Source organism: Saccostrea echinata, unplaced genomic scaffold, assembly GCF_033153115.1.
Source record: "Saccostrea echinata isolate AGI-Se365-2 ecotype Australia unplaced genomic scaffold, CSIRO_AGI_Sech_v1 ptg000008l, whole genome shotgun sequence".
NCBI classification, from domain to species: Eukaryota; Metazoa; Mollusca; class Bivalvia; order Ostreida; family Ostreidae; genus Saccostrea; species Saccostrea echinata.
The window spans coordinates 4371648-4388862 of record NW_026889757.1 but is presented as its reverse complement, the minus strand read 5'-3'; the positions used below and the strand labels follow the sequence as shown (position 1 = coordinate 4388862).

Below are 17215 nucleotides of genomic sequence, written 5' to 3'. Positions count from 1 at the left end.
GTTATGTTGTTCAGTGACTGGGTTATGTTGTTCAGTGACTGGGTGATGTTAAACAGTGACTGGGTTTTGTTGTTCAGTGACTGGGTTATGTTGAACAGTGACTGGGTTATGTTCCTCAGTGACTGGGTTATGTTGTTCAGTGACTGGGTTATGTTGAACAGTGACTGGGTTGTGTTAAACAGTGACTAGGTTATGTTGTTCAGTGACTGGGTTATGTTAAACAGTGACTGGGTTATGTTGTTCAGTGTCTGGGTTATGTTAAACAGTGAATGGGTTATGATCCTCAGTGACTGGGTTATGTTAAACAGTGACTGGCTTATGTTAAACAGTGACTGGGTTATGTTGTTCAGTGACTGGGTTATGTTGAACAGTGACTGGGTTATGTTCCTCAGTGACTGGGTTATGTTCCTCAGTGACTGGGTTATGTTGTTTAATGACTGGCTTATGTTGAACAGTGACTGGGTTATGTTGTTCAGTGACTGGGTTACGTTGAACAGTGACTGGGTTATGTTGTTCATTGACTGGGTTATGTTGTTCAGTGACTGGGTTATGTTGAACAGTGACTGGGGTATGTTAAACAGTGACTGGGTTATGTTGAACAGTGACTGGGTTATGTTAAACAGTGACTGGGTTATGTTCCTCAGTGACTGGGTTATGTTGTTTAGTGACTGGCTTATGTTGAACAGTGACTGTGTTATGATCCTCAGTGACTGGGTATTTTGTTCAGTGACTGGGTTATGTTGAACAGTGACTGGGTTATGTAAAACAGTGACTGGGTTATGTTCCCCAGTGACTGGGTTATGTTCCTCAGTGACTGGGTTATACTGTTTAGTGACTGGCTTATGTTGAACAGTGACTGGGTTATGATCCTCAGTGACTGGGTTATGTTGTTCAGTGACTGGGTTATGTTGTTCAGTGACTGGGTTATGTTAAACAGTGACTGGGTTATGTTCCTCAGTGACTGGGTTAGGTTAAACAGTTACTGAGTTATGTTGTTTAGTGACTGGGTTATGTTAAACGATGACTGGGTTATGTTGTATAGTGACTGGGTTATGTTCCTCAGTGACTGGGTTATATTAAACAGTGACTGGGTTATGTCAAACAGTGACTGGGTTATGTTGTACAGTGACTGGGTTATGTTGAACAGTGACTGGGTTATGTTTAACAGTGACTGGGTTATGTTGAACAGTGACTGGGTTATGTTGTACAGTGACTGGGTTATGTTGAACAGTGACTGGGTTATTTTAAACAGTGACTGGGTTATGTTGTTCAGTGACTGGGTTATGTTGTTTAGTGACTGGGTTATGATCCTCAGTGGCTGGGTTATGTTGTTTAGTGACTGGGTTATGTTAAACAGTGACTGGGTTTTGTTGTTCAGTGACTGGGTTATGTTGAACAGTGACTGGGTTATGTTGTTCAGTGACTGGGTTATGTTGTTCAGTGACTGGGTTATGTTGAACAGTGACTGGGTTATGTTGTTCACTGACTGGGTTATGTTGTTCAGTGACTGGGTTATGTTGAACAGTGACTGGGTTATGTTCCTCAGTGACAGGGTTATGTTCCTCAGTGACTGGGTTCTGTTGTTTAATGACTGGCTTATGTTGAACAGTGACTGGGTTATGTTGTTCAGTGACTGGGTTATGTTGAACAGTGACTGGGTTATGTTGTTCATTGACTGGGTTATGTTGTTCAGTGACTGGGTTAGGTTAAACAGTTACTGAGTTATGTTGTTTAGTGACTGGGTTATGTTAAACGATGACTGGGTTATGTTGTATAGTGACTGGGTTATGTTCCTCAGTGACTGGGTTATATTAAACAGTGACTGGGTTATGTCAAACAGTGACTGGGTTATGTTGTACAGTGACTGGGTTATGTTGAACAGTGACTGGGTTATGTTAAACAGTGACTGGGTTATGTTGAACAGTGACTGGGTTATGTTAAACAGTGACTGGGTTATGTTGTACAGTGACTGGGTTATGTTGAACAGTGACTGGGTTATGTTAAACAGTGACTGGGTTATGTTGAATAGTGACTGGGTTATGTTAAACAGTGACTGGGTTATGTTGAATAGTGACTGGGTTATGTTAAACAGTGACTGGGTTATGTTCCTCATTGACTGGGTTATGTTGTTCCCCAGAGAATGGATATACCATAGGCCAACTGGTCTAGTTCTCATAAAATGTAATGTGAAACCCTAGACAGTGGGTTATCCTTCTCAGTCCTCATCTTTGCCTCATTATTAGTTTATTAGAAGTAGAATAAATAATGCATACTTACATCTTTTCTTGCTTTGCTTTGTTTCTTTTTGTTGTTTCGTTTGTCTCTGTTATATCCCTGGTGACATTCCAAGATTTTTTTGCCCATAATAATGAAAGGGATAGCATCATATTCTATATGGGGTTCAGCATTTTCCTGTGTGTCCACAAATCTGATATGGGATTTATCAATCTCTCCTACATCTACAGTAATTGCAAAAGAATTTTCAGTGTAAATTGATATTAACAAATGTGAATCTGATAATGGGGGAGGGGGGGGGGGTGTTACTTTGAACAAATACATAAAAAAGTTTCTAAGTTCAACTTCTCATGACAACTTTTCTGGAGAATAAGTTGAGAAGTTTTTAAAATGTTTACAACACCCAAAACACCAACAACACAGACAATGGACAAATTTCAATCACATAAGCTCAACTGAGCCTAGAATGGGGATGGTTACCTTCCTATTACTTGTTCGACCCGCGTGGTTTCGACATAAATCCATGTTCAACACAAGTGGTTTCGTTCTGAAGCAATTAATTAACACTTGAAACAGTTTCACATTTTGTTTTTGTCTACATAGGATTTTTTTATCGACAATGCATATTTTAATTATTAATTTAAAAGCTATTATGTTATCAATATACAGCTACCCATGTACTTACCTGTGAGCAGGTCAAAACCACTTGATAGGTCGTAACCATGCAGGTCAAACACGGAATCAAAATGTAACCACCCGACACCATGAGTCTATGGTTCAGGTGAGCTTAAAATGGTTACAATAATGAGAAGATTCAAGAAATTATTTTGCTAAAGTTGCATTTAAAAATAAAATATCGCAACAAGACCTTACCAACATCCTTTCCAAATTGTTTGGAACTTTTTAAACAACGGAACCTAGAGGAAGTTGCATAATCATACTCCTGTAACAACCTGTCCAATTTTGTGGAAGATGTCACATACCCAGATAGTGATGTTGATCTTACATCGAACAGATCTTTCCAAGTGTCACTATGGATAAGAAAAAATAATAATAATAATAATAATAAACTGTTAACACTAGACTAAATTTGGCACCCTCTCTCTTTGAATCCGGTTATTATCAGTGATTATATCTTTACAAAACTTTATCCAGGTGTTGAGAATTTCTTGAATACCGCATATTCACTATATCATAATTATCTTCATACAACATTCCTACCTTGTTTCTTCATCCATTTCATACAGTTGCTGAGATGAAAGGATAACGGCATTCAATACCTCGAACTTTCCTTACTTGGATTTCCCGCCTCAATGTCACGAAAAATACAATCGGGTTCGGTGTTAAAGCAAATTGTACATTTGAAAACCATACCGGAAATAATTTTCCCGGAATCCGTGACTGGGTTATGTTATAGACTCTACCTGTAGGGAAAGTGTGGTTAATGGGCTTGCAATTTGTTTAAATTAAGACCAAAGTGAACTTATTGTTGCCAACACCACATGAACAGATCATAATCCTTACAGCAATTTATAAGTGCCTCAGTCAGATTCAGTGTGGAAGCAACCCACATCAATCGCTTATATCTGTGACCGGTTTTTAGTATGAAGCGTTAGAAGAAAATCACATAACAGAGGGTATGAAAAGATTAACCTGGGAAGGGGAACTATACACAAGTGGCATCTTGTTACAGCTTGCCTCATAAATGCAATTAACTGATTTAACTAGACTAGAGGAACTATATCCCCTTATTAAATGACCCTCTATACACTGCACACTAATGAGTTATGATTCCATGGTAATTTTAAGCAGTTAGATTGTGATCTGCTCGTAGATATATTATAAAATTTAATAAATTGAAATCTACAGCATATATACCTCCATATGTAATCAATTCAAACATTTCTTACATTTTATTAGGCCAAGATAAATTAATTGATCACTTTATTTGCATGTATTTTTTTTTCATTGAAATAAGCAACAGTGATTTATGTTCATCAATAAAAAGTTGTCTTTAAAATTTTTCCTGGGGGTAAATGGCAGGTAGTTTATGTTGAAAATGAAATAGATAGACACAGCATTTACACCTTTATATATAATTTTCTCAATGTCCAAAAAAAAAAAATTCATTAGTGAATAGAGGTTCCTTAAGAGTAACTCACTTAAAAATCATTCAAGTGGAGCACATTTTGTTTAAGATTTATTCAATAATTTGTTATATCAAGTCTTAGACACACACTGTCTACCATTGGCTCATATTTACCTCTGTCGTTGCCTTGCGTAATTCACAGTGATAAACATGAGAAAAAGTTCGTTTGTTTTAATTCGTTAATTAAATGTCTGTGATAATGTTTGTCCTTTAAGGTATATATTTACTGTATAGATCTATAACTAATAGTTTAATTTGAAATAATCCTTGGAATATATCATATTTTTTTATTTTTATGTCAATTATCTTGACTATTGCACAGGTGACTGAGAGGAACGAATGACAACTCTGCAAAGGAGATTGCAAGTCTAATTGTTTTGTTAGGTACTCCAAATCTAACTGATAGGGAACCACCGGTTTCAATTGATCATTAAATAGATGCCCTGTCTACTAAAAACAATATACATGTACAAATATCAAAAGTTCATCTTGTGGAACAGGCACCCTGTTGTAATTCATCGTTCTGACTCATAAAACCTTTCATAATCCATTTCATACTATTTTTTAAGTTAATTAACATACAGGGCATTTTTCATTATTTATTGATTAGTTGATAAGATTATAAGAATTGAATCCATGCATATCGAAAAAAAACAACATACAGGACAAGTAGTTAGATGATTTAAAGTGACAAATTTATCTGTAGGTGAAATGACCATAAAAAACCTGCACTGTACTGACATGACTGGATTGAATTTAATGAATCGGTTTCTAACTCTTAAATAATTATTTTTCCTCTTTTGACCTTGAATGTCAGAGAGACATTATGAAAACAATAATCAAATATATTTAACTATCCATTATTTTAGAATATATGCATGTACTGTAATTCGAAGTGTTTAAATCATGCTATATTTGATTTTTATTATTACTAAAAAATATATAATTATGTTAAAGGTAGTAAAAGTCGTCCATCTATATTTCACATTTTTGAAGTTGTGACTCATTTTAATTATTCATCCATTGTGAGAATTTTTTCATCAAAAATCTACATCTTGCACAAATCATATGGAAGTGATAATTGTACTGTAACAGAATTGTTAACATAATTAAGAAAATTTATTTAAAGTTAACGTTTGGCGTATCTGGTCGCGGATTTATAATTTATGACAAATTTTGGTACATCCACCGGGTCGTCTCTCCAACAATCAACAACGAAAGTGGCGACCAAAAGTCCGCTAAATTGAAGTGCGGGTAAAGTTCACGAATGCACAACGCCACACAATATGGATACAATGGGACAATATATCCCATTAACAATTTTTTCAATGTCAAATGAAATGGGCCAATACCCAACCAACATTATCAATTATCAACATTACTCAACCAACATTATCAATGTCAAATCAATATAATATGGTTCAATTGCCAATATCCCATTAACAATGTCATCAAGATAAATCAATGCAATATTTTTCAATGGGCCAATATCCCATTAACACATCCAGGGAATTTCAATGTTGAAATTCGATTCATTAGTGTTTAAAATAAAAAGAAATGCGCTAGACGCTCCTCAAGAATTATACGAGTTAAAAAAGCACTCGTCCTTTGAGATGGGGTTGAAGATAGCATTGTCCCACATATTGGTGATGACGTCACTACCCCACCTCAGTCACCACTGACCAGCGCCATGTGGAGTTAGGCTGATTTATTGCCATAACCACCTAAGTAGCTATAGTCGTGATGAAACCTACCATTTTAAAACTCGCCTCGTTTACTTTTCTTCTTTATGAATAAAGATAGCAATAGTTCTTGCAAACCAGAATGCCTAATGAGTTTGACCAAGGCAATATTTTGCGTCTGTTGCTGAATTAAGGCATAATGATGTCGGGCTTAGAGAGTTTAATGTACTTCACATGACAGCCTTGATAGCGTGAAAGCATACTGCATATTTCTCAAAGTATTTAATATTTTCATGGGAAAATAGTTGTTTTTAATGACATTTCGATAGACAATTGGGACATATACGATTTTTCATCAACTAAAAAAGAGTTATTTTTAATAACATCCGAGATAATAACCCATATTCAAGCAGCGTCTAAGAATATAGGATTTTCTCTCAGTGATACATGGCCCTTTTTTATTTTGTGTATGTGCCTCGCGGAATAATGCAGGTTGCACGTATCAGCTAGATTCCTTTATTTAATACGATATACCAAGGTCAATCGTAACTTCTCGGCCATTTTCCGAGGGAGAAATATATCGTTCACGGAAATGGCCGGGTAGTTACGATTGATACCAAGGTCCGAAGCGTAATTTCCTCCTTTCTAAATCTAGCAGACGAACACATTGGTAGGTTGGTTCATGTGATAGAAAATTGTCCATGTTGCATCGTTATTTAACCCAACCTCCCACCGCGACCTTTTACAGTTTACTGAGTCTATTGTAAATTATAGGTGGTTTTTAATATCGTGATACTGCCGTGTCTTTGATTATATATTTCAGGAAGTGATTTCATGCATGTTGCACAATGATCATCCAACAACGTCGTGGTACAACTATACATATGCCTTGAAGGACCTTTGAAGTTGTCAGATTTTTTTCATTTTTGCACCTGAGATTTCTTAAATAACTGTCACTAACATCCTGAAGTCTGGGGATCTAATTCCCATTATTGCTGGAGATATGATGCATTTATCTCCCTTACTCCAGAGCTGTCAAGAATACACACTGAGCACTCTGACAGAAGTTTTTTGTGCATATTTTGAAGCAGAATTTCATCCTTAATAAACTAAGCCTGGCAACCAATTTTGTATCCATGGAGAGTATATGCACTGTTCTTCACAACAAACAAAAAATAATTCACAAGTCTGAGACCATTATGCAATTATTACATAACAAAATTGCATTTTACCCTCCTAAGAATGACAGAATTTACAGAAATTCTTAAATATTAGGCTGATAATAAAATCTGCATCTGGTCAATTTATGTTCCAAATAAAGCCTAGGTACTTGTCTACAACCTGCTATGCAGAAGTTTGTCTAAAAGCTGTGTTGTAACACAGGGCAGTCCAAATGATATCAGCATCTGGGGAGGTTCTGGACAGCTCTGACACTCCATTAAACTTGCTTTGATGATAAGAAAATGGAGAAAACAATTCAGATGTAATTTATTGTTGTGATTTATGTAACTGGCTTTCTCTGCAGACACAAATTAGCCATGAAATTCCAATTGAACATACATAATTATTCTCTTTTCATTCAATTACTCAGGAATTTCAAAGATGTTTGATGAATTTGCATGATTAATTCAAGATTACAGCTTTTTGTTTCACCAAATTTACATAAAAATTCAACATTTAAATTCAAAAATATAAATCTTAAACATTTTTATGGGTCTTAACACTTTTAAATGTGAATAAATGCAACAAATAAACTAATATCAGGCCATCCTCCATGATTCTTGGAGGTGGGTGGGTGTACAAAAACTGCTGATAAAATTTATAAGAAGTGACAAAAGAAGAACAGGGCACTTTATTAGCTGAATTATGGTTATTCTGATATTTTGATTGTGTAAATATGTCAAATTTCTTCATCACTTTAATTTGTAATTTATTAATATTTCAGTACATTAATGTGCTTGACAAATCATGCTAAAATAAACATCCTGACTGAGACTTAATTTAAAAGAGAGGGTCAACACCTACATAAAAGTGGTAAAATGACAAAAAACATTCTCCGGCAAACTGAAAAATCTTGAATGTCAGCTGCGAAAGCATGGAAAAAGTCTAGAGAACCATAACAGGCATACCATGGTGCTAAGTGACATTCTGCACTATATGTGTGATGCATGGTTGGGACTCAGAATAAGTATTCACTCTCATGCCCTGACAGTATTTATGCATTTTTGGTCATAAGCTTCTTATTTTTGAAAAATTCTTAATAAATTTTATTTGTACTTTACTTTTATTAGACAAATTTAACTCATTTCATTATTTCTATGCCTCCATTCCAGTAATAAATGAATCACTTAAGGTGAATAAAATGAAAGTAAACCCAGTCTCTGTAAAATTTAACACTTTTTAAAAACATGTTTTACTTCTTCACATTTTATCGCAGTTGTTGCTTTTGTTCAAAACTCATTCGCAAACCCAGAATTAGTCTTTTCTTGAAAAAATCAGCCTAAAGCGCTTTTACGGCAAAGTCTGTAGACACTATAATTGACTGCGGTCAGGTGGTGCACAGAGTTTAAAGTCATCTAAAATAAAAAACCAACATTTTCTAACTTCTTTCTACATGTCAGATGCATAATCCTACTTTGAAAGTCATAATTTGGAGTTTTGAGGGTAAAACATGACATATTATTAGTATTTTACATAGAAATCTGTATAAATTAATGTCAACCCTGCTTCTAAATCTAAAAATATGTGCTTTCACACAGAAAGTTAATAAAATGACATATTTTGTTGAAATATACCTTTATAAAATTAAAATTGCCTTTAATATGGGTGTAGATGATTTTACACAATCACCTTCAAGGTATCACACCGGTAATTGTTTTCACTATGTAATTCTATATAGAATAAAAAATCATTAAAAATCAGGTATTCGAATTCATGAAAAAATATTTAGCAGAAAGTGTTAAACGTTACCAGTCACATCAGCTGACACCAAAAAATAGGGTACCTACACGGCATTTTCTGATTTTTTCCATCCGCAAACAGGAATACCCTCAAAACCACGTGTATTCAATGTGTTTATAAACATCCTGTGTGCACCCCAGGAAGTGGCCTCCTATGCCCCGAAAGAAATAGTTCCTGTCAAAAACCTTTAATATTTTACAAAGTACATAAAATATCCTAAGCACAGATACCAAAAATGTAAAAATAGAATAAGGGAAATTAAAAAAATTCTCACAATAAAAAAAATATTTCTTTATTGTGTATGGAACTACAATTGACTAAGTACATTTTGATTGGTCAATTACCGGTGTGATACCTTGAAGGACCTTTGAAGTTGTCAGATTTTTTTCATTTTTGCACCTGAGATTTCTTAAATAACTGTCACTAACATCCTGAAGTCTGGGGATCTAATTCCCATTATTGCTGGAGATATGATGCATTTATCTCCCTTACTCCAGAGCTGTCAAGAATACACACTGAGCACTCTGACAGAAGTTTTTTGTGCATATTTTGAAGCAGAATTTCATCCTTAATAAACTAAGCCTGGCAACCAATTTTGTATCCATGGAGAGTATATGCACTGTTCTTCACAACAAACAAAAAATAATTCACAAGTCTGAGACCATTATGCAATTATTACATAACAAAATTGCATTTTACCCTCCTAAGAATGACAGAATTTACAGAAATTCTTAAATATTAGGCTGATAATAAAATCTGCATCTGGTCAATTTATGTTCCAAATAAAGCCTAGGTACTTGTCTACAACCTGCTATGCAGAAGTTTGTCTAAAAGCTGTGTTGTAACACAGGGCAGTCCAAATGATATCAGCATCTGGGGAGGTTCTGGACAGCTCTGACACTCCATTAAACTTGCTTTGATGATAAGAAAATGGAGAAAACAATTCAGATGTAATTTATTGTTGTGATTTATGTAACTGGCTTTCTCTGCAGACACAAATTAGCCATGAAATTCCAATTGAACATACATAATTATTCTCTTTTCATTCAATTACTCAGGAATTTCAAAGATGTTTGATGAATTTGCATGATTAATTCAAGATTACAGCTTTTTGTTTCACCAAATTTACATAAAAATTCAACATTTAAATTCAAAAATATAAATCTTAAACATTTTTATGGGTCTTAACACTTTTAAATGTGAATAAATGCAACAAATAAACTAATATCAGGCCATCCTCCATGATTCTTGGAGGTGGGTGGGTGTACAAAAACTGCTGATAAAATTTATAAGAAGTGACAAAAGAAGAACAGGGCACTTTATTAGCTGAATTATGGTTATTCTGATATTTTGATTGTGTAAATATGTCAAATTTCTTCATCACTTTAATTTGTAATTTATTAATATTTCAGTACATTAATGTGCTTGACAAATCATGCTAAAATAAACATCCTGACTGAGACTTAATTTAAAAGAGAGGGTCAACACCTACATAAAAGTGGTAAAATGACAAAAAACATTCTCCGGCAAACTGAAAAATCTTGAATGTCAGCTGCGAAAGCATGGAAAAAGTCTAGAGAACCATAACAGGCATACCATGGTGCTAAGTGACATTCTGCACTATATGTGTGATGCATGGTTGGGACTCAGAATAAGTATTCACTCTCATGCCCTGACAGTATTTATGCATTTTTGGTCATAAGCTTCTTATTTTTGAAAAATTCTTAATAAATTTTATTTGTACTTTACTTTTATTAGACAAATTTAACTCATTTCATTATTTCTATGCCTCCATTCCAGTAATAAATGAATCACTTAAGGTGAATAAAATGAAAGTAAACCCAGTCTCTGTAAAATTTAACACTTTTTAAAAACATGTTTTACTTCTTCACATTTTATCGCAGTTGTTGCTTTTGTTCAAAACTCATTCGCAAACCCAGAATTAGTCTTTTCTTGAAAAAATCAGCCTAAAGCGCTTTTACGGCAAAGTCTGTAGACACTATAATTGACTGCGGTCAGGTGGTGCACAGAGTTTAAAGTCATCTAAAATAAAAAACCAACATTTTCTAACTTCTTTCTACATGTCAGATGCATAATCCTACTTTGAAAGTCATAATTTGGAGTTTTGAGGGTAAAACATGACATATTATTAGTATTTTACATAGAAATCTGTATAAATTAATGTCAACCCTGCTTCTAAATCTAAAAATATGTGCTTTCACACAGAAAGTTAATAAAATGACATATTTTGTTGAAATATACCTTTATAAAATTAAAATTGCCTTTAATATGGGTGTAGATGATTTTACACAATCACCTTCAAGGTATCACACCGGTAATTGTTTTCACTATGTAATTCTATATAGAATAAAAAATCATTAAAAATCAGGTATTCGAATTCATGAAAAAATATTTAGCAGAAAGTGTTAAACGTTACCAGTCACATCAGCTGACACCAAAAAATAGGGTACCTACACGGCATTTTCTGATTTTTTCCATCCGCAAACAGGAATACCCTCAAAACCACGTGTATTCAATGTGTTTATAAACATCCTGTGTGCACCCCAGGAAGTGGCCTCCTATGCCCCGAAAGAAATAGTTCCTGTCAAAAACCTTTAATATTTTACAAAGTACATAAAATATCCTAAGCACAGATACCAAAAATGTAAAAATAGAATAAGGGAAATTAAAAAAATTCTCACAATAAAAAAAATATTTCTTTATTGTGTATGGAACTACAATTGACTAAGTACATTTTGATTGGTCAATTACCGGTGTGATACCTTGAAGGACCTTTGAAGTTGTCAGATTTTTTTCATTTTTGCACCTGAGATTTCTTAAATAACTGTCACTAACATCCTGAAGTCTGGGGATCTAATTCCCATTATTGCTGGAGATATGATGCATTTATCTCCCTTACTCCAGAGCTGTCAAGAATACACACTGAGCACTCTGACAGAAGTTTTTTGTGCATATTTTGAAGCAGAATTTCATCCTTAATAAACTAAGCCTGGCAACCAATTTTGTATCCATGGAGAGTATATGCACTGTTCTTCACAACAAACAAAAAATAATTCACAAGTCTGAGACCATTATGCAATTATTACATAACAAAATTGCATTTTACCCTCCTAAGAATGACAGAATTTACAGAAATTCTTAAATATTAGGCTGATAATAAAATCTGCATCTGGTCAATTTATGTTCCAAATAAAGCCTAGGTACTTGTCTACAACCTGCTATGCAGAAGTTTGTCTAAAAGCTGTGTTGTAACACAGGGCAGTCCAAATGATATCAGCATCTGGGGAGGTTCTGGACAGCTCTGACACTCCATTAAACTTGCTTTGATGATAAGAAAATGGAGAAAACAATTCAGATGTAATTTATTGTTGTGATTTATGTAACTGGCTTTCTCTGCAGACACAAATTAGCCATGAAATTCCAATTGAACATACATAATTATTCTCTTTTCATTCAATTACTCAGGAATTTCAAAGATGTTTGATGAATTTGCATGATTAATTCAAGATTACAGCTTTTTGTTTCACCAAATTTACATAAAAATTCAACATTTAAATTCAAAAATATAAATCTTAAACATTTTTATGGGTCTTAACACTTTTAAATGTGAATAAATGCAACAAATAAACTAATATCAGGCCATCCTCCATGATTCTTGGAGGTGGGTGGGTGTACAAAAACTGCTGATAAAATTTATAAGAAGTGACAAAAGAAGAACAGGGCACTTTATTAGCTGAATTATGGTTATTCTGATATTTTGATTGTGTAAATATGTCAAATTTCTTCATCACTTTAATTTGTAATTTATTAATATTTCAGTACATTAATGTGCTTGACAAATCATGCTAAAATAAACATCCTGACTGAGACTTAATTTAAAAGAGAGGGTCAACACCTACATAAAAGTGGTAAAATGACAAAAAACATTCTCCGGCAAACTGAAAAATCTTGAATGTCAGCTGCGAAAGCATGGAAAAAGTCTAGAGAACCATAACAGGCATACCATGGTGCTAAGTGACATTCTGCACTATATGTGTGATGCATGGTTGGGACTCAGAATAAGTATTCACTCTCATGCCCTGACAGTATTTATGCATTTTTGGTCATAAGCTTCTTATTTTTGAAAAATTCTTAATAAATTTTATTTGTACTTTACTTTTATTAGACAAATTTAACTCATTTCATTATTTCTATGCCTCCATTCCAGTAATAAATGAATCACTTAAGGTGAATAAAATGAAAGTAAACCCAGTCTCTGTAAAATTTAACACTTTTTAAAAACATGTTTTACTTCTTCACATTTTATCGCAGTTGTTGCTTTTGTTCAAAACTCATTCGCAAACCCAGAATTAGTCTTTTCTTGAAAAAATCAGCCTAAAGCGCTTTTACGGCAAAGTCTGTAGACACTATAATTGACTGCGGTCAGGTGGTGCACAGAGTTTAAAGTCATCTAAAATAAAAAACCAACATTTTCTAACTTCTTTCTACATGTCAGATGCATAATCCTACTTTGAAAGTCATAATTTGGAGTTTTGAGGGTAAAACATGACATATTATTAGTATTTTACATAGAAATCTGTATAAATTAATGTCAACCCTGCTTCTAAATCTAAAAATATGTGCTTTCACACAGAAAGTTAATAAAATGACATATTTTGTTGAAATATACCTTTATAAAATTAAAATTGCCTTTAATATGGGTGTAGATGATTTTACACAATCACCTTCAAGGTATCACACCGGTAATTGTTTTCACTATGTAATTCTATATAGAATAAAAAATCATTAAAAATCAGGTATTCGAATTCATGAAAAAATATTTAGCAGAAAGTGTTAAACGTTACCAGTCACATCAGCTGACACCAAAAAATAGGGTACCTACACGGCATTTTCTGATTTTTTCCATCCGCAAACAGGAATACCCTCAAAACCACGTGTATTCAATGTGTTTATAAACATCCTGTGTGCACCCCAGGAAGTGGCCTCCTATGCCCCGAAAGAAATAGTTCCTGTCAAAAACCTTTAATATTTTACAAAGTACATAAAATATCCTAAGCACAGATACCAAAAATGTAAAAATAGAATAAGGGAAATTAAAAAAATTCTCACAATAAAAAAAATATTTCTTTATTGTGTATGGAACTACAATTGACTAAGTACATTTTGATTGGTCAATTACCGGTGTGATACCTTGAAGGACCTTTGAAGTTGTCAGATTTTTTTCATTTTTGCACCTGAGATTTCTTAAATAACTGTCACTAACATCCTGAAGTCTGGGGATCTAATTCCCATTATTGCTGGAGATATGATGCATTTATCTCCCTTACTCCAGAGCTGTCAAGAATACACACTGAGCACTCTGACAGAAGTTTTTTGTGCATATTTTGAAGCAGAATTTCATCCTTAATAAACTAAGCCTGGCAACCAATTTTGTATCCATGGAGAGTATATGCACTGTTCTTCACAACAAACAAAAAATAATTCACAAGTCTGAGACCATTATGCAATTATTACATAACAAAATTGCATTTTACCCTCCTAAGAATGACAGAATTTACAGAAATTCTTAAATATTAGGCTGATAATAAAATCTGCATCTGGTCAATTTATGTTCCAAATAAAGCCTAGGTACTTGTCTACAACCTGCTATGCAGAAGTTTGTCTAAAAGCTGTGTTGTAACACAGGGCAGTCCAAATGATATCAGCATCTGGGGAGGTTCTGGACAGCTCTGACACTCCATTAAACTTGCTTTGATGATAAGAAAATGGAGAAAACAATTCAGATGTAATTTATTGTTGTGATTTATGTAACTGGCTTTCTCTGCAGACACAAATTAGCCATGAAATTCCAATTGAACATACATAATTATTCTCTTTTCATTCAATTACTCAGGAATTTCAAAGATGTTTGATGAATTTGCATGATTAATTCAAGATTACAGCTTTTTGTTTCACCAAATTTACATAAAAATTCAACATTTAAATTCAAAAATATAAATCTTAAACATTTTTATGGGTCTTAACACTTTTAAATGTGAATAAATGCAACAAATAAACTAATATCAGGCCATCCTCCATGATTCTTGGAGGTGGGTGGGTGTACAAAAACTGCTGATAAAATTTATAAGAAGTGACAAAAGAAGAACAGGGCACTTTATTAGCTGAATTATGGTTATTCTGATATTTTGATTGTGTAAATATGTCAAATTTCTTCATCACTTTAATTTGTAATTTATTAATATTTCAGTACATTAATGTGCTTGACAAATCATGCTAAAATAAACATCCTGACTGAGACTTAATTTAAAAGAGAGGGTCAACACCTACATAAAAGTGGTAAAATGACAAAAAACATTCTCCGGCAAACTGAAAAATCTTGAATGTCAGCTGCGAAAGCATGGAAAAAGTCTAGAGAACCATAACAGGCATACCATGGTGCTAAGTGACATTCTGCACTATATGTGTGATGCATGGTTGGGACTCAGAATAAGTATTCACTCTCATGCCCTGACAGTATTTATGCATTTTTGGTCATAAGCTTCTTATTTTTGAAAAATTCTTAATAAATTTTATTTGTACTTTACTTTTATTAGACAAATTTAACTCATTTCATTATTTCTATGCCTCCATTCCAGTAATAAATGAATCACTTAAGGTGAATAAAATGAAAGTAAACCCAGTCTCTGTAAAATTTAACACTTTTTAAAAACATGTTTTACTTCTTCACATTTTATCGCAGTTGTTGCTTTTGTTCAAAACTCATTCGCAAACCCAGAATTAGTCTTTTCTTGAAAAAATCAGCCTAAAGCGCTTTTACGGCAAAGTCTGTAGACACTATAATTGACTGCGGTCAGGTGGTGCACAGAGTTTAAAGTCATCTAAAATAAAAAACCAACATTTTCTAACTTCTTTCTACATGTCAGATGCATAATCCTACTTTGAAAGTCATAATTTGGAGTTTTGAGGGTAAAACATGACATATTATTAGTATTTTACATAGAAATCTGTATAAATTAATGTCAACCCTGCTTCTAAATCTAAAAATATGTGCTTTCACACAGAAAGTTAATAAAATGACATATTTTGTTGAAATATACCTTTATAAAATTAAAATTGCCTTTAATATGGGTGTAGATGATTTTACACAATCACCTTCAAGGTATCACACCGGTAATTGTTTTCACTATGTAATTCTATATAGAATAAAAAATCATTAAAAATCAGGTATTCGAATTCATGAAAAAATATTTAGCAGAAAGTGTTAAACGTTACCAGTCACATCAGCTGACACCAAAAAATAGGGTACCTACACGGCATTTTCTGATTTTTTCCATCCGCAAACAGGAATACCCTCAAAACCACGTGTATTCAATGTGTTTATAAACATCCTGTGTGCACCCCAGGAAGTGGCCTCCTATGCCCCGAAAGAAATAGTTCCTGTCAAAAACCTTTAATATTTTACAAAGTACATAAAATATCCTAAGCACAGATACCAAAAATGTAAAAATAGAATAAGGGAAATTAAAAAAATTCTCACAATAAAAAAAATATTTCTTTATTGTGTATGGAACTACAATTGACTAAGTACATTTTGATTGGTCAATTACCGGTGTGATACCTTGAAGGACCTTTGAAGTTGTCAGATTTTTTTCATTTTTGCACCTGAGATTTCTTAAATAACTGTCACTAACATCCTGAAGTCTGGGGATCTAATTCCCATTATTGCTGGAGATATGATGCATTTATCTCCCTTACTCCAGAGCTGTCAAGAATACACACTGAGCACTCTGACAGAAGTTTTTTGTGCATATTTTGAAGCAGAATTTCATCCTTAATAAACTAAGCCTGGCAACCAATTTTGTATCCATGGAGAGTATATGCACTGTTCTTCACAACAAACAAAAAATAATTCACAAGTCTGAGACCATTATGCAATTATTACATAACAAAATTGCATTTTACCCTCCTAAGAATGACAGAATTTACAGAAATTCTTAAATATTAGGCTGATAATAAAATCTGCATCTGGTCAATTTATGTTCCAAATAAAGCCTAGGTACTTGTCTACAACCTGCTATGCAGAAGTTTGTCTAAAAGCTGTGTTGTAACACAGGGCAGTCCAAATGATATCAGCATCTGGGGAGGTTCTGGACAGCTCTGACACTCC

General features: G+C 33.7%; 1 protein-coding gene across 1 annotated transcript; it reads right to left on the bottom strand.

Moving 5' to 3' along the window:
• Positions 1–2247: 2247 nt before the first annotated feature.
• On the bottom strand, positions 2248–3646 carry LOC133181160 (uncharacterized). Its single transcript, XM_061315699.1, has 3 exons — positions 3457–3646; positions 3109–3266; positions 2248–2459 (listed from the first exon to the last, which is right to left on the bottom strand). The coding sequence occupies exons 1-3, from the start codon at positions 3471–3473 to the stop codon at positions 2248–2250; spliced, it is 387 nt and encodes a 128-aa protein (XP_061171683.1). The 5' UTR covers positions 3474–3646.
• Positions 3647–17215: the final 13569 nt, after the last annotated feature.

Coding starts and splice junctions, on each gene's coding strand:
- LOC133181160 (XM_061315699.1), bottom strand. Junction 2,460..3,108: donor ACAATTTGGAAAGGATGTTG/GTAAGGTCTTGT, acceptor CAATTACTGTAG/ATGTAGGAGAGATTGATAAA.